This window comes from Lithobates pipiens, unplaced genomic scaffold (genome assembly GCF_037356315.1).
Source record: "Lithobates pipiens isolate NorthernLeopardFrog02 unplaced genomic scaffold, aLitPip1_a1.2 Scaffold_22, whole genome shotgun sequence".
In the NCBI taxonomy this organism is placed as follows: Eukaryota; Metazoa; Chordata; class Amphibia; order Anura; family Ranidae; genus Lithobates; species Lithobates pipiens.
The window spans coordinates 187055149-187074023 of NW_027507784.1; the positions used below are offsets into that span (position 1 = coordinate 187055149).

The following is an 18875-nucleotide window of genomic DNA, read 5'->3' on the forward strand; positions in this document are numbered from 1 at the left end:
ATCGCTAGGAGAAAAAACAAGGGATTCGTGTTCAGCAGATAACCAAACAGAATCCACTGTTAGAGGTAATGGGAGGTTCAAGTCGTATTTAGAAAACCTGTTGTAATAAAAATAGTGTTAGCATTGCCTCCCATGGCCTTCAAATAAAGCAAGTAAAATATTTAAATTGGTCATGTACCCCTTCCAGCCATTTAAGTGGTAGCATGAATCAGTAACATGAAAACAGCGCTAAGAGCAAGCGTTAACTAAACATTTGAACATTGGTTACAGTGAATAACTTACCGTAGTAAGCCTAAATATAGACACATTGGTATCAATGCGGAGTAGTGCAAATAAAACCAGTTGTAGCGGATTAGTTCAGAGACAACCTCAGCTATGAAACTCCCAGAGAAGGGCAGTAGATCAACCCATTTAGAACTAGGGGGTACCCCAACAACATATAAGGTGCATCCCTGTGCTCCACCTGGAGAATCACACAGGTGGATAACTTAGGTCTGTCTGTATAGTACAGGGTATTTATGTAGTAATTTTTGGTTGGCTTGGAGGCACAGGACATCTGTCAAGGAGCATGAATACTGGGTACATGAGATCAGTCTGGTAGATGAATCATGTGGGTAAAGCTTATGCTGCACAATCCAAATAATCCTGCACCAATTATATAACAGTTAAAATCCACTATTACATAAAACACCTGTAATATGGTTTGAATAATGGGTTTGTGGGGTATTATATGGTAACACACATTGTTTTAGAAGGTAATGAGTATCACCCATACTGCCCCACTGTAGTGCCCTCCTTTGGATGTTTCCTGTTCGGGTAAAGTAAAGGCTATAGGTATAGTTAATTAGTCAAAGACCGATTCCAACATTCCAATTTGTTCAGACAGTATGCCTGGCATATTAATCACTAAACAAGAATGACCATATGCATAAGAGATTGCAGCCTGTGATTACAGCTCAAACATAAAGACATAGCAAAGGTAGATGGTTAGCATTTTTCAGGTGTTGTTTTGAGATCTGGATCCCTTGACCACATAAGGAGATTTGCCATAGCAATTTCGATTTTTTGGTGAAGGGAGGCTTGGAAGGAGAAGCCTGTGGAGTGTGGGGTGGAGACAGTCCCTGAGTTGGAATACGGAACTCCTTGTACCACTCCGGTAGTTCTATCGGTGGCAGGTTGAGCTGCTCGCAGAAAGTTGGGGTGTCAGGCATCCTCAGGTAATATTGTTTACCCTAGTATGTAGCATTTAGGGCAAAAGGAAAGCACCAATGGTATGATATCCCCTTTTCCTTCAAGACAGACAGTATCGGGCACCAAGATCGCCCGTTTTGGAGTGTAATATGCAAAAGGTCCTGAAATAAGGAGATAGTGTGCTCATTAAAGAGGATTTGGTCATTTTGATTGGCCTTGTTAAGAATCTCCTCTTTGAGTGGGAAGCTGTGCAGGCAGCATACAATGTCTCTCGGGGGAGCCGTGTCAGCAGGACAGAGATTCAGAGCCCTGTGTGCCCGCACAAATCTATTTCAGTGTCTTTTAGACATGTGCAGAGTAAAATATTTCGTTTCGGAATTTCGTTTTCGTCCGAAAGCTTAATTTATTTAGTTACTCCCGAAATTCGTTTTTATTTATTTCGTTTTTCGTTCAAAAATTGCATTCGTCCGAAAATCCACATGAATTACGGTCGAATCTGTCTTGGAAGGCTTATGGTGTCTGTCGAATGTATAAAGAAGATTCGACGGAGCTAACTATATAGCATACTTTAGAACTCTATTAAAGTCTATGGGACTCCAATGTTCAAAATCGAAAGTGCTAATTTTAAAGGCTAATTTGCAAGTTACTGTCCTAAAAAGTGTTTGGGGACCCGGGTCCTGCCCCAGGGGACATGTATCAATGCAAAAAAAAGTTTTAAAAACGGCCATTTTTTCGGGAGCAGTTATTTTAATAATGATTAAAGTGAAACAATAAAAGTGTAATATTCCTTTAAATTTCGTAGGGGGGGGGGGTTGTCTATAGTGTGCCTGTGAAGGGGCGCATGTTTCCCGTGCTTAGAATTGTCCCTGCACAAAGTGTCATTTATGCAGGAAAAAAAGTCCTTTAAAATCACTCGCAGCTATTATGAATTGTCGGCTCCGTAATACAGAGAACACTCATTGAAAGTCATTGATAAAAAAATAAATAAATAAAAAAGCGTGGGGGTCCCCCAAATTCAATTACCAGGCCCTTCAGGTCTGGTATGGATATTAAGGGGAACCCTGCCTCAAATTTAAGAAAAAATTTGACGTGGGGTTCCCCCTAAATATCCATAACCAGACCCTTCAGGTCTGGTATGGATATTAAGGGGAACCCCGCATCAAATTTAAAAAAAAATTGACGTGGGGTTCCCCCTAAAAATCCATACCAGACCCTTTATCCGAGCACGCAACCTGGCAGGCCGCAGGAAAAGAGGGGGGGACGAGAGAGCGGCCCCCCCCTCCCTCCTGAACCGTACCAGGCCACATGCCCTCAACATTGGGAGGATGCTTTGGGGGTCCGTGACCCCTCAAAGCACCTTGTCCCCATGTTGATGAGGACAAGGGCCTCATCCCCACAACCCTGGCCGGTGGTTGTGGAGGTCTGCGGGCGGGGGGCTTATCAGAATCTGGAAGCCCCCTTTAACAAGGGGACCCCCAGATCCCGGCCCCCCCTGTTTGAAATGGTAAGGGGGTACAAAAGTACCCCTACCATTTCACAAAGAAAGTGTAAAAAATGGTTAAATAAAACAAACACACTTTTGAAAAATTCCTTTATTAAAAATAAAAAAATAAAAAAAAGATTCCAGCGGCGGTAATCCACTCTTGCTATCCAGCGACGGACGATCATCTCACCAGCGATGTCTCATGTCATCCAGCGCAGCGATCCATCCTTCTTCTGTCTCCTCCACGGAGACACTTCAGACATTCCGGCGGCTGACGTTTCTTATATACGGAGGGCGGGGCCACCCGTCACCTGACCCCGCCCCCTCTGACGCAAGGGGAAACCCGGGGTTCCCCGTGACGTATGGGTGACCCTGCCCCCCTCTGATGTAACGGAAACCTGCCTGTGTTACATCAGAGGGGTGCGGGTCACCCCTACGTCACAGGGAACCTCGGGTTTCCCCTTGCGTCAGAGGGGGGCAGGGTCAGGTGACGGGTGGCCCCGCCCTCCGTATATAAGAAACGTCAGCCGCCGGAATCCTTGCAGTGTCTCCTCCACGGGGACAGAAGAAGGACGGAGGATTCGCTGCGCTGGATGACATGAGACATCGCTGGAGAGATGATCGTCCGTCGCTGGATAGCAAGAGTGGATTACCGCCGCTGGAATCTTTTTTTTATTTTTTTATTTTTAATAAAGGAATTTTTCAAAAGTGTGTTTGTTTTATTTAACCATTTTTTACACTTTCTTTGTGAAATGGTAGGGATACTTTTGTACCCCCTTACCATTTCAAACAGGGGGGGGCGGGATCTGGGGGTCCCCTTGTTAAAGGGGGCTTTCAGATTCTGATAAGCCCCCCGCCCGCAGACCTCCACAACCACCGGCCAGGGTTGTGGGGATGAGGCCCTTGTCCTCATCAACATGGGGACAAGGTGCTTTGAGGGGTCACGGACCCCCAAAGCATCCTCCCAATGTTGAGGGCATGTGGCCTGGTACGGTTCAGGAGGGAGGGGGGGCCGCTCTCTCGTCCCCCCTCTTTTCCTGCGGCCTGCCAGGTTGCGTGCTCGGATAAAGGGTCTGGTATGGATTTTTAGGGGGAACCCCACGTCAATTTTTTTTTAAATTTGATGCGGGGTTCCCCTTAATATCCATACCAGACCTGAAGGGTCTGGTTATGGATATTTAGGGGGAACCCCACCTCAAATTTTTTCTTAAATTTGAGGCAGGGTTCCCCTTAATATCCATACCAGACCTGAAGGGCCTGGTAATTGAATTTGGGGGACCCCCACGCTTTTTTTTTAATTTATTTTTTTATTTTTTTATCAATGACTTTCAATGAGTGTTCTCTGTATTACGGAGCCGACAATTCATAATAGCTGCGAGTGATTTTAAAGGACTTTTTTTCCTGCATAAATGACACTTTGTGCAGGGACAATTCTAAGCACGGGAAACATGCGCCCCTTCACAGGCATACTATAGACAACCCCCCCCCTACAAAATTTAAAGCAATATTACACTTTTATTGTTTCACTTTAATCATTATTAAAATCACTGCTCCCAAAAAAACGGCAGTTTTTAAAACTTTTTTTTGCATTGATACATGTCCCCTGGGGCAGGACCCGGGTCCCCAAACACTTTTTAGGACAGTAACTTGCAGAATCTTTTCTCTCTGTCAAATCTTTTTTCTCTGTCGAATATTTTCTCTATATAATCTTGGACTAATAGAGGTAAGGTTAGGCACATTCGACCACAGGTTCTATAGACAGATTGTTGTCAGAGTCATGTCGAATCTCCTATTCTATATCGAACTGTTGTAACAATGAAAACGAAAATAAAGCATTTATTTATGTCGGATCTTTTGTTTTTCGGATTTTGTGCTTTCGTTATCGTTTGTCAAAACGAAAACGAAAATAGCTGAAATTCGGACGAAAATGCATTCGGACGAAAACTAATGCACATGTCTAGTGTCTTTAGAGCACTCAAGGAGCTCATTGAAGACAGTCTGGAGAGCATGTTAAATCTGGGGTGGATCCACCGTTTCAGGGATCTCCCTCACTCTTATATTTTGCCTCCTTCCCCTATTATCAAGGGCCGCTAAATGCTCATTGATGAGAATTAAATGGTGGCATGAGATGAGATAGCCGTGTCCAAATGTTCCACAGCTCTGTCCCTTTTTGCCTCTGCTCTCTGTCTGTGATAAGCGATCAGCTTTTAGATAAGTGATAGCTAAAGAGAAAGTGTTTTTAATGTCTGCTGCTATTTTTGTAATTTGTTACAGTTGCCGGGGGTGATCTGTGTAGGCAGGTTCCCTTACCATATCTTCTGAGGCTGACAGGCAGTCCTCACTATATTCTGCCTCGTATTACATCCGTACCATTTTGGCTGCAGAACAGCCTCGGGTCAGATGTGTCTGGAGCTCGAAAAGCTCCAGTATGCTGTGGGATCCTGGGGTGGAAAACGATCAGCGTTGACTGGAGCCTGGTGTAGGTTTGCCCCGCTTGCCCATCGCTATTGCTGAAAGGCTGGAAAGGGTGATTTCAGCCGAGGGTGTGCAGAACTCAGTTATTCAGCGTCCATTCCCGTTGAGCTCCACGCCACGCCCACAACCTTGATTACTTTAATTATAAATATGCAGATTGGTTTAATCAAAGTTTCATAATGACGAGCCAGCTATTTCAGTGATGTTGTTTTGGAAAAGAAGAATGTTTTCTTTGTGAAAATGATTACTAATTGATTTGCATCCCAAGACAGGAAAGGATGAAGTGTTAGAACAATTATAGGAATCAACTCAAGTAATTTAATCACCTTGTTTAGGGCACAATTTTTACCAAAAGGACCATTATCAAGGCCTTGTAATATTAAGCTGTGTATATAGCTGCATGCATGTACCTGTCTGCAAGGGAAGTTTTCTGCATGCTGTATGCATATAATACAATATGATCCAGTATCACATATTTTATATATTTTACTATTTACCTCTCATGTTACAGGAAGTTCCATATGATGCTGTACGATACATGACTGGAGAGTGTAACTATGGAGGCAGAGTAACTGATGACTGGGACCGGCGAACACTTCGTAGCATCCTTAACAAATTCTATAACCCAGATATCATTAATATCGAAGGTTACAAATTTGACTCAAGTGGTTTTTACTATGTTCCATCTGATGGAGATGTAAGTGATATGTTATGTTTTCTGGAAATATATTTGAAAATGTAAATAATATATACAACATTTGAAATATTTTAGGCTTTATCCTACTGCACATTCTAATCACATTACTATCTGAAAAAACTCTTACTCTTCAATATGCACTTTTTTCTAATACCTTTTATAGGATCGTGCACAGCAAGTAGGAAAAAACAATAACTAATTAAATAAAAACACTAAACACAAAGCATGGAATAAAAATGACTGTGGATCTATATTATTGATTTAAAATAGCATTTAATATTTTTATTTTTTAAACGTCAAAATCACATCACAATATAAATAAATCGATTAACTGAAAACAGACCCAGTCACTATGACTTGAGCTATTTACACAAATAACAGGAATTTTAAAAATCAACTGTTCCCAAAAGCCAGGTGGGTCACAAAACTATACTGGCACCCCACCACTGGACCTCAGGCAAGTCAGTACACGTTTGCAGATCACAACTGAAAACATCTAGGCCAATATTTGACAAGTGTATGCCATCACTCCTGTAAAGCCCAGCAATTCAATCCTCTAGGTTTGAATGTCTAAAAGAAAAGCCTTCAGCGATGGGCATTCATATTTGGCCCTATTAATACACTTCGTCACTTTTTCCAATGGCCTCAAAATCATGCTAAAACAGTCCAGGAATAATTTCATTAAATACAATGACTGTTCTAGGAAAAAACTATTTTATGCATTGAAGGTAATTTCTGATCAAATAAATGAGTCTGTAGATGACTGAAGTCATTACCATCTATATGCAAAAGTAAAATATTGTGGGTGGAGGTTGGTAAAATGTAATAAAGCCTGCCTAGTTTAAAAAATAAATCCTTCCATATCATACCCTGTTTACCAGACAAAAAAAACGTTAAATAATCCTTAATGGAAAGATTTCCAGAGTAAATTTGATTTGGAAAAAAAAATGTATTACGTTTTTGATGGTTCTTAGGAGAAGGTGTCTAAAGAAGTTCTGTGTGAGTCTCTCCCAATAGAAAAGCTAACGACAGACCCAGCCTCCTCTTGTTAGCATGCAATGGAGAAGCCCAGCTTCTAAAATAATTAGCCCTTTGTTAGGTCAGACAGTGTTTAAAACTGATAATGAGACCTGCAAACAAAGTACAGCTAGGATTGTTTATAGCAGAACATGGTTTACCACCCCCCTCATAAACAAAAGGGGAAAAATTTGGATTTTTTCAGTGGGGTTTCCAGAAAAGAGTATCTAAAAAAGGAAAGCTGCAATTTATATATATATATATATATATATATATATATATTTATTTTTTTAGTTCTGCTCTGTGAGTGGGAACATGTAACAAATATAAAGTAAGTATTATGCTAGTTTGGCTACAAAAATGGAAACACACTTTAAGGATATGCTGAAAACCATGTGAAAAATAAGGGAGATGAAGACTGTCTTTTTTCAGTCACTATAGTAAACCTTTTACTACAACACACATAAATGAAGTCAGTGTTTCAGGAACTGCAACTTTGCCATGTGTTGGCACTTGTTGAAGAGGTATTGTCCAACAAATGATTACTATGGATGTCCAACAATTGTGTTTTAGTTACGATTGTCACAATGATGTTTGAACAGAAGATGTTACAGTACAGTCTCTAATTGTTCTACTATTCAAACAGCACACTAGGTGCCTTACCAATATTGAAATATTTTTCTAGTTTGCAACCAGTGGGAATGTAACTTTTAGAGGTGATGCCTGGTGTTTTTTGGAATAGCAGAGGGTAGTATATAATAGTATAGTATTCCTCCTGATGATAAATAACAAACGTATTCTCTTTTCCTAGCTTCTAATTAGCTATAGCTTACTATTAGAATCCAAGAGAGGGAGAACATAAAGTGTATATATTACCTTCTCATTAAAGGTGGCAGCAGTCTAATGATCCCAGCTGGGATCCTTGCAGTGCTGATATCAGAGTGAAATTCTCTCAAAATACCAGTACAGTGATGATGGGCACTGGACTCTCCTGCACCTCCAACATTGTAGGAGATGGTGTCACAATTTTTTAAGCAACAAAATATTATTATATTATTACACAGGATTTATATAGCGCCAACAGTTTGTGCAGCGCTGTATGCCTTCATCTAGCTCATGTTGGGTCTCCTGTGTTATAACTCCCTTGAGGCTGGGCTCACACTGCTGCGATGAAGAGAATCGGATGGGATTCGCACTGCACTGCAAATCACATCCGATCTCTGTGCGATGCGAGTTCAGCCATACAGATAGTATGGCTGAATTCGCATCGCATCCGGCCCAAACTCGCACAGGACCCTTTTTTTGGTCCGCAGCAGAATCGGATCGCATGGGTGTTCACACCATGCGATCCGATTCCTATCCAAGTTTGCAGATCGCACTGCGATATGCAAACTGATCTGGGGGTGTCATTAACGTTTCACTGACACTCCCAGCAGTTTGCATAGGGCAGTGTGAACTGCCACCGGGAGGCATGTGATGCGGTGTGAACCTAGCCTCATGGTTAAAAGTTGGGGAGCAAAACCTTTCTACATCAGAGATTAATGATGATGTATCCTATGATATTTCAACATCCCATTTCCCTGATAATTATTTATGCTACAAAGAACAGATATTGTTAAATTAATTATTTTACACTGACAGCATTGGGGCTGGACTGTGAGTATCTTCTTGAATCACATTATCCAGTTTCTACAACTAGGAATCTCAGTTGTATTCATCTAGACTGAGCCTTTAAAGTGGAAGTAAACTCTGCCACTCTGATGCTTCTTTTCATTTAGTCCATTATAATAAGTAATTATCAAACTATAGCCACTGTAATCCAACCCAAATTGCATATTACTTACTGTTTAACCACTACAATACAGGGCACTTTCACCCCCTTCCTTCCCAGCCCAATTTTCAGCTTTCAGCGCTCTAGCGCTTTCAGTGACAATTGCGCGGTCATGCTACACTGTACCCAAATGAAATTGTTATCATTTTGTTCGCACAAATAGAGCTTTATTTTGGTGTTATTTATTCACGACTCCGTTTTTTTTTTTTTTGCGATATAAGCGCAAAAATAGCGGAAATTTGGAAAAAAAACAATATTTTCTTTTTTCTATTTGAAAAGAAATCCAATAAAATCAAATTTTGTCATAAATTTAAGCCAAAATGTATTCTGCTACATGTTTTTGGTAAAAAAAATTCCGTTAAGTGTATAATAATTGGTTTGTGTGATCACGGACATATGTACGCAAATGATCATGTACATATGTGTGCAGGTGATCACGTACATATGTGTGCAGATAATCATTGGGACATGTGATTTTAGTGGGACATATGTGGGGGACATGTTTTTATTATTAGGGACATGTGTTTTTATTATTTGGGGACATGTATGTTTTGGGGACATGTGTGGGGACTGTGTTTGTACTGTGTAGTGTGTTGTGTGTTTACACTACACTGATGATCAGTGAGTAAAAAGCTGTAAAAAGCAGCCCATACTCACTGATCATCAGCCGGCTGCAGCGTTCTGCTCTCCTCTCCTCAGCGGTGACTTCCGTGTGAGGAGAGGAGAGCCGATTGCCTAGCAACCGGCTGTTTGTTTACATCACATGACGGCCGTGATTGGACACGGCCGTCATGTGGTCAGGAGGGCCAATCACAGAGCCCTCCTGCCGATCTGAGATGTGCCGTGTCCGGGTGACACGAGCACATCGGGATCGCGCCGCTGCGCGGGCGCGCGCGCGATCCCGCTACTCCTGAAGGACGTTCCTGAACGTCCTATCAGGAGTAGACGGCTCCCACCCAGCCGTATATATGCATTGGCCGGGTGGGAAGTGGTTAAAGAAACTTTTAAAAAAACTTGTTTCCAGGGGTTAGGCAGCACCATCTTAAGTATTGTTTTCTGATTCTACAGTGGAGTGTATTTCCACCCTTACTTTGAGCACTTCCTGTACTGTTAACCAAGCCTCCTTCTCAATCCAACATTTCTATGGCAACCCTGCTTCCCTGTTCATATCTGACTTGTTTTATTTCATAGTATTTACTTGTGTTGATTATCTAGTGTTTGCCTGTGTGAGTCCTATCAGCTTCAGCTGATAAGTCTGCAGTAATGCTGTCCCATGCCCTGCTTTACACTGCATGTGAGGTCACATGGTGTGTAGGAGGAAGCTCTGAGTGATTATGAAGTCTCCTGGGATATCAGTGTTGTGTGCTGTAGGAAGTCCTGATAACAGATAGATAAGCACATAGAGAGTGTGCCGTAAATCAGGGGAGATCTGGGAATGCTCAGTGACGTCATTATAAAGAACAAAAAGAATTACAACAATACTAAGCAAGTAAGGAGATATCTACAAGCAGTGTTCATTAGGGTTTTTTATGCTGAGTTACATGGGACAAAGTTGTGGGGGAGAGTCTACAACCACTTTAAAACCCAGTATTAAAAAGTGGGGATTTTTGTTATATCTTTTATTATATCTATTATCTCATAAACAGCAGTTTTAAACCCTTTCTGTGCCAGCTCATCCAATGTTAAACCCTATCTATGCATTAGACTGATGATGGGGTTCCAATTATCGGATTATGAGTGGAATGCAGAGTGGCATCTGGTTGTAGTCATTTAAATCTTCTTCTGAGCTACTCAGGGCTCTGTATGATCAGAATATGTGTCAGTTTGGTGGTATAGTGCTGATGGTATGTTCTGAGTTTGCCCTGGGGCAATTCCTTTGCAGAATTTGAATATGTTAAACAGTTTTAAAAAAAAAACTATTAGTTGTAACCAGCTGAATCCTATAGGAAAGGAGTGTGGAGTCACAAAGCTCTCAGTAACAACAAGTCCTAAAGTACACAGAATCGAGGCTGTGGCCAGAGTACTGAAAACAAGGAAAATGTAAGAAGTTACACTGTCCCAACACTCTGCCCCATTCTCAGCATCCTGCATAATACCGGGTATGGGTCATGAGTGTATAATGCACTATGTATCACAGACAGTGTACATTCATTAAACAAAAAAAAAATATTTAGGAGAAAGCATACACCTTTTTTTTGGCAGAAGAGATGCACAAAGGCTACTTCTTAGCATTTTATTTTAATTTTAGATTATTAACTGTGAATGAAGTAAATGAGGTAGTAATGACACATAAGTCATAAATGGATTTTGAAATGTTTTGCCTGCTTTCTTTGTAACAAATGGTATCCTCCCTTATAAATAGTAAAGGAAAGCATCAAAACATTTTGAGAAGTAAAAGGAAGGTTTGAGTTACTGGATCTGTTAACATGTAGGTAAACCCTTACCTTGTAAAACAACCCATTCAGTTTTGGAGAAACTCTTATACGCCTCCCAAATCGGTAAAAGGATCAAACAGCTGCTGCAAGCACCCAAATTTGTTCCCACGCCAATGCACAAAAATAACAAAATAATGTATGCTGCCCTGCTAAATAAACAAAGTAAATAACCTCCAGAGGTGCTAACACACAATGACAAGCAACCCCCCCCCCCCCCCCCAAAAAAAAACTCTCAGGCCGCGTACACACGCGGGGACTGTTCGGCCAACTTTGTCCGCTGAACAGTGTTTCGGCGGACAGTCCGCCCGTGTGTGGGCTTTCAGCGGACAGTTTCAGCGAACAGTCCGCTGAACAAGGTTTTTCGGAAATTCCGAAAAACTGTCCGCTGAAACTTTGTTTCAGCGAACAGTCCCCTCGTGTGTAGGCTTGTTCGTCAAACTAAGTTCCGCGCATGCTAAGAAAGGATTTACACGCCGAAAGTTATAATGCCGTGTATAGGACGTCGTATTTTTCGTCCCGTTGTACGTGCCGTTCACGTCATCGCGCACGGTTTCAGCAAACTGTTCGTTCGTCGTGTGTGGCCATGTCCGTCCATGCTAATTTTGAGCGGACTGTTTGCTGAAACAGTTTGACGGACAAAGTTGGGCGAACAGTCCCCGCATGTGTACGCGGCCTCAAAGAGAGTGAAAAAACAATAGATGATCAATCCCTGTATATCCCAATAAAAATGCACGTTTGGTATAAAAGTGAAAACATCAAAGATGAGAATCTCTATACAGGGAATAGACCCAAAAAAATCAATAGGTAGCAATAATTGATGGACAACAAAAATACGTTATTAAAATTATTCATAATGTGACTGCACAGTTATTGAAAACCAAATCAGAAGTGCATAAATCATGTTAAAAATCTGGTGTAAATTCAATCCCAATTACTAATTAATTTACACCGAAATTTTAATATGATTTATGCTATTCGGATTTGTTTTTTACTCTGTGTTTTTTGGTCCATTCCCTTTATAGAGCGTCTCTTGATTTTTGTCACTTTCATATCACACTTGCATTTCTTTTATTGGGATACACGGGGATTGATCAATTAGTGTCTTCGTGAGGGTTTTGTCTTGGGGGGGTTGCTTGCAATTTTGTGTTAGCACCTATGGAACACAGCATAATTTTTTGTTATTTTTAACCCTTTTAGTTTACAATAGCAATGAGAGGTAAATGTGTGTTTGTGTGTATGTATAACCCATAAACAAGAAAATCAGAGGAGCAATTAAGGTAAAGGTTTTCACTTAAGTTTCTTTGCCATGCTGGAAAAATTTACATGCTTTGCAGAGTGCCTTATGGCATTGATACATGCCAACTAGGGGTATCAGAATTGGTAGATTAGGTATAGCATCTGGGGGTTTAAGTTTAATGGGGGTGATCTTATTCTCCGGAGTGGGAGCCCTACAGTAGGTGACTCTGGGATAGTCTGGAAGGATGGCTTTTAAATGGGGGTCCTGTTGTAGTATATTCCAATGTTTAGCAAGAATTATTTCGATTTTCTTGTGCTGAAAATGGAAAGTAGTAGTGAATCTGGTGGAATGGTCACCAGGTTCACAAACTTTTTTAGGGGTTTTTCTTTGAGATAGAATTCAAAAGCTTGCTCCACCAACGGTTCACGATATTCTTTATCCAGTAATTTTTTCAGGGCTACGCTCTGTTCCACATAGTCTGTGTCCCACATACAGTTCTGACGCAAACTATACTATAATATACTGTAAAAAAGAGTTGCCACAGTTGGCTTAGTGTAGTTTTTTACACAGATATTACCCTCATGGTGACCCAATTCCAGGTCCAGAAAGGCCAAGGTGTTACAATCTTGAACATATGTAAAAGATAAGCCATAGGGGTTATCATTACAATGGTTGAGAAATTGGCTAATGAGGTCGGCACATCCCAAACAATGATAATATCATGAATTTATCTTCCAAAGTAGACAATGTTACAGAAAATGGATTCTGTCACCAATTATGATTGGTTTCCCAAAACCCCATTGCCAAGTTGGCATAAGGTGGTGCAAAGGTTGCTCCCATAGCGGTGCCCTGTTGCTGTAGATAAAAATCATTAAACAAAATCTAGTTGCTTTCAGGATAAAAGCAGCCTGTCTGGGATTGATTAATGGGTCTTGGGCAAGAAAGGATTCTAAGGCTAACAAACCAAAATGATGAGGGATCGAGGTAAATAAAGAATTGACATCCAGGGAGAGGCATATATAGGTGGACTCCCACCTGTATGGGGACAAGAAATCTAACAGGTGTGTGCCAACCCTGATGTAGGATTGTAGTTGATGGACCAATGGCTGAAGATACTGATCTATATATTGACTAAAGCCTGTGGTCATGCTGGCCATCACAGGCACTATGGGCTTACCTGGGGGAATATGCTGATTCCTATGGATCTTTGGGAGGTGATAAAAAATAGGGAATCTGGTAGAATTCCAGCCACCTGCACACCAAGCCTCGCTTTGGATCCATTCACCATACGGCCATTTCACCATCACAGCGGTGACCAGCGGGGAGTCCGGTGCTATGTAGTGTCATGAGCAGAGGAATTTGACATTCTACCGATGACATCCCTCGGGATCTTCTAGATAAAGATGGGCCTTTTAACCATTTTACACATGTGAGTTGCCGTTTGTATGGTACCAATAAATTACTTTTTACTTCTACACTTAGAGGCACCTCTCCCATTTGTTTCATTTGATGGCTGTGCTCTCGTGCGTAGTGTGATTAGTTTGAAAAAGGAAAGCCTGGAGACTGGCTATACAAAAAGAACAGAATACTTTGTACTACAAGTACATGGTACAGCAGGCACATACCAGGGATATGAAATGTTTGTGTAACATATTCTTTAACCACTTGGTGCCCGTGCTATAGCCGAAAGACAGCTACTGCATGGGCTTAAAATCCCGGGAGGGCGTACATGGACGTCCTCTCGTTCTCTCCTTGGGACTCGGCTGATCACAGATTGGGTAAAGGGCCAATCACATTGGGCTTTTTATCATGTGATCAGCTGTCAGCTATTGACAGCTGATCACGGAAGTAAACAGAAGCCAGTTATCGGCTTTTTTTTCCCCATTAACCGGCTTGTGCTGCTAATCAGTGCCCACAAGTGCCATCTATCAGTACTGCTAGTAAGTGCTAACCGTTTGGAGCCTTCTTGAACACAGCCAGCATGGAAGCCTGTGTGGGGAACGCCTCCTTCCAGCTGATTGTTTGAATGCGCTACTTGGCGGTCATGATTATGTGAGTGAAATTATCGTGTGTGTAACACGCAGGAATGGTAATCATTGCGCATTGAAAGCTTTCTTTATTTAGTGCTCAAACCTGGGATAATACCATCTGCTCAGACCTGGGATAATACAATTGTGATTAATATCATTTGGAAAAGTGTTCATACTATCATATAATACGATCGCGAGTCATATTACTTAGAGAGCTATTGTGAAGATAGTAGTAGCACCCTCTCTTGATCGTGATCCAACTGCATTTGAAGCTACATATGGATATGCTAATCTGTGGTCAAAATAGATTTTAAGTATTTGTTGAGCTTAGTACACTGCTATAGTTGTCTGCATAGATACCGTATTTATCGGCGTATAACACGCACCCCAAGTTTAGGAGGGAATTTAAAAGAAAAAAACTTTTATGAGGGAAGTTTAAGGAAAAAAACTTACATTTAAATGCCCATCAATGCAGCCTTATCAGTGTCATTTGCAGCCTTGCATTGCAGCCTTGTCAGTCATTTGCAGCCTTGCATTGCAGCCTTGTCAGTCATTTGCAACCTTCCATTTAGCCTTGTCAGTCATTTGCAGTCTTTTCATTGTGTTTGCCATTTAAAAATGGCGCCGCTGAGATACAGGGCGGATGTTCTGTGTTCTGCGGTGCTCGGTAGTTCTCGGCGGCTTTCGGGTATTTTCGGCCGCACTTGGCCGCTCTCTGCTATTTTCGGCCGCTCTCGGCTATTTTCGGCCACACTCGGCCGTTTTTGGTGGCTTTCGGCTTTCCGAAAGCCACAGAGAACGGCCGAGTGTGGCGGAAAATAGCAGAGAACGACCAAAAATACCCAGAAGCCGTGGAGAAAGCCAGAAAGCCGGAAATAGCATATTTGCACTTTAATAGATTTACAATTTGGTATTTAAATATTTCCTGGTATATATTAGTGTTTGCACATATTCAAAATTGCATTATTTGCACAGCACCTTACACTTTTTGATATTTGTTTACATAAGTTTTGCACATTACATTGTATATTTGCACAGGGGTGACTACAGTTTGATATATATTGGTAAGGGAGCCCCCAGTCATTGTGGGCTCGTGTGAATCACTTATAGTGGTTTTGAGCAGTCAATCTAATAGAAAGTTGACTTGAGCGCACCATTAGATATAACATTAACTTTAAAGTGACAGAACACTGACATGGTCGCAGCCTAGTCATATAGGTTTTTTCTATTTATTTTATCGCTATCTCTACATATCTGTAATATCAGCGCTAAGGCTTATTTACATTTAAGTGCTAACCAGTACCACCTATCTGTGCTGCCAATCAGGGCCCATCAGTGACTCATCATCAGTGTCACATATCAGTGCTACCTATCAGTGCCCATCAGCGTCACATATCAGTGCTGCCTATCAGTGCCCACCAGTGCCACCTATCAGTGCCGCCCATCAGTGCCACCGCTCTGTGCCACACATCAGTGCAGCCTATCGGTGCCCGTCAGTGCAGCCTATCAGTGCCATTCAGTGTCACTTCATCATCGCACATCAATAAAGGAAAAAAATTACCTGTTTGCAAAATTTTCTAACTAAATATGAAAAACATTTTGTTTATTTCAAAATGTAAGTTTTTTTTGTTTGTTTAGCAAAAACGAAAAAACCCAGTGGTGCATGACCGCGCAATTGTCATTCAAAGTGTGACAGCGCTGAAAGCTGAAAATTGTCCTGGGCAGGAAGGGGATATAAGTGCCCAGTAAGCAAGTGGTTAAAGCAATAGGCATTTTTAGCCAGTGTAAAGAAAAAAATGAATCTCAGGCAGCCAAAAGTTGTCTGTTTCTTCAAGAAGGGACTGAGAGCACAAGGAAGAAAATATAAAAAAACTGAACGTGTAAAGTTCTGATTTTATTTTATTTAGATTCTTGTATTATAAAAAAAACATTCATTTCAGGGATTTAAAGGGCTCCCTTTCATTAGGACTTGATATGGGTGAACGAAGCATGCAAATGTACTTATAACACCCTGAGGGATCCTGAGGGGCAATTAGTATGATCTTTCAGAAACTGTTTAAGTCTTAAATGATTGTAAAGGTCATTAAAAAATAAAAATAAATAATAAACAAATAATAAACATCTCTATACTTATCTGCTCTGTGGAATTGAATTCACAGAATTGTGTAGGCATCAACTCCTCCCCCCCCCCCCCCCCGATTACTTACCTGAGCCTTCATTTATGCCTACACAATTTTTGCCTTAGTGCAAGGAATGCATTTGGTTAAAAATATTTAGGCTTTAGAACCACTCAGGAAAATAACCCAACTGGGCTAAGAAGAACAATTTTGCTTGACCTGTCCTTGGCATCGGTGTATCTAATACAATATACTGTACATTGTTATGTCTTCCTTTTCACCAATAATTCTAATTCTAATTCCTCAAAGTTTGAACTTGACGAACATTTCTTCTTTTCTAACCTAGTTGTGTGACTAGATCAGCAATTTTCAAGTTGAAAAATGAATGGCCCATGCACAGAATTTCTTCTGTCTTTCAGTCTGATGACACTTAGCCCTACAAATAGATTTTTATTGATTGATATTTTAGTAAAGATATCTTGCATGTCCTGTGAAAGAATTACATCTCTAACTGTATTAGAAAACCGCTTAAAATATTTTTGTTAATTTGGGTTACAGTACCTTGCATTGTATTTAAGAACCTAATTTGTAATTTTCTCTTTAGAACCTGTAGTTAAAGAAATATTGGTTGCACCTTATATATTTAATGGATTTGATTAAGTTATGATTTATACTCCGTGATGGGATCATCTTACTATTGATAGTATTAAATCTCCTAATTGTAATCCAAGTTCAGAAAAATGCAGTGCAAGGAGATTATACCTCATTTTCTTTTCTCAGTAGATTGCAGATCATCATGTGTCATTGTCGTGTCCTGGAGAGTTATTTTCATATAGAAAGCTGTAGATGAAGATAATGTGAACACGATAATGGATTTTAGGCAGTTTTAGGCTCATAAATATAAATTGGAACTATAGCACAAACCCCTTTTTCTAACAGCTCATCGTTTAATTTTTCAGTACAACCATTACATTGAGTATACGAAGACCCTTCCACTGAACCCTTCCCCTGAGATTTTTGGGATGAATGCTAATGCTGATATTACCAAGGATCAATCAGAAACACAGCAGCTATTTGACAACATCCTTCTAACCCAGGTACGATGCTGAAAATGGTACATCCGAAAATAGAATAGGGTTCACTTAAAAGGCATGTGCAAACTTTTTTGTTCAATATTTTATGTTTAAAGCATTAACAGATTCTGCATCATCTTATAGCGTACAGGGAAACATTTCCATTAGTCACTGCTCCAAAAGGGCTCTACGATCTTATGTCTCTACCATAGTCATGCACACAAACTCACTGTACATACCCTTTGAGTTTTTTGTGTGAGAAAACATCTGCAGTAGAACCCACACAGACACAGGATGGAACCACAAACTCCTTGCAGATAGTGCACCTTCTAGGCCTAGGGACTGAAAAAAGAGCTCTAATTTGAATTTTTAGACTGCAGTGTTGACCAATATGTCACACTACTGTCTACTAAAAAATATTTATTTCTGCTTTGCTGAAATTTTACAGTCGTAATAATCTATGTCAGCCCTGAAGTTTAGAAATAACACATAGGTAGAGATTTACTAAAACTGGAGCACTGGAGCACTAAAATGTATGTAATCTGGTGCAGCTGTGTGTGGTAGCCAATCAGCTTGTTTAATTAAAGTGTTACTAAACCCAGGACCCTGCATTCACCCTGCATTCACTATATCTGGTCTCCCATAGTACACAGAACATATAAACTGCTAAATACCTTTTCTTGTCAACGGTATACAGCAGTCTTCTGACTTCTATCAGTTCCTAGTAAAGCTAGGGCCCTTGACCCTCTGGACAGTGTTGATTGGCCCTGTGATGATCACATGCACTCTCCAAAGGAAAAAAAAAATCTTTAGCAATACACACCAAATTGAGCATGTGCAGCCTGACTCCAAAGGTTCTGTCTTATCCGGACATGTTCTTGAGTAAGTTGAAGGAGGGGAGGATCTGTGTATATGGGATTCAGCAGCCTTTTTACACAATGCAGAAGATTAACCCCAGGGTTCTGAAATAAGTACTTTTGTACATATGTATGTACTGTATGAACAAGGAAAGAGAGATATGAGGTGGTACTGTACATTTTAGATAAGCAAGTATGCTGTTGCATTCTTGCATCCCTTAATGAATGAATTAGTGTCCTGTGGTTCCCCAAATGATGCCTTCTGAGTAGCAAAAACTTTTTAAAACTTTTATTTACAAACTAAAATTTGAATTCCAGGTTTCCTGTCGCTTTAAATAATTTAGGTCAAGCTGGACCAAACACCTTACTGCCCTGTCTCACATTGTAGTAGCATCAGCTACACACAATAAGCAGTGCTGTGTTCTACAGCGG

At 40.7% G+C, this 18875-nt stretch overlaps 1 protein-coding gene across 2 annotated transcripts in view; it reads left to right on the forward strand.

Moving 5' to 3' along the window:
- DNAH7 (dynein axonemal heavy chain 7) overlaps positions 1-18875 on the forward strand; it is a 498098-nt gene that overhangs the window by 434062 nt on the left and 45161 nt on the right. For both annotated transcript variants that reach the window (XM_077448738.1, XM_077448739.1), the window contains exons 58-59: positions 5661-5846; positions 17473-17610. In XM_077448738.1, the coding sequence (XP_077304864.1) occupies positions 5661-5846; positions 17473-17610 (324 nt within the window). The remainder of the gene's footprint in view (positions 1-5660; positions 5847-17472; positions 17611-18875) is intronic.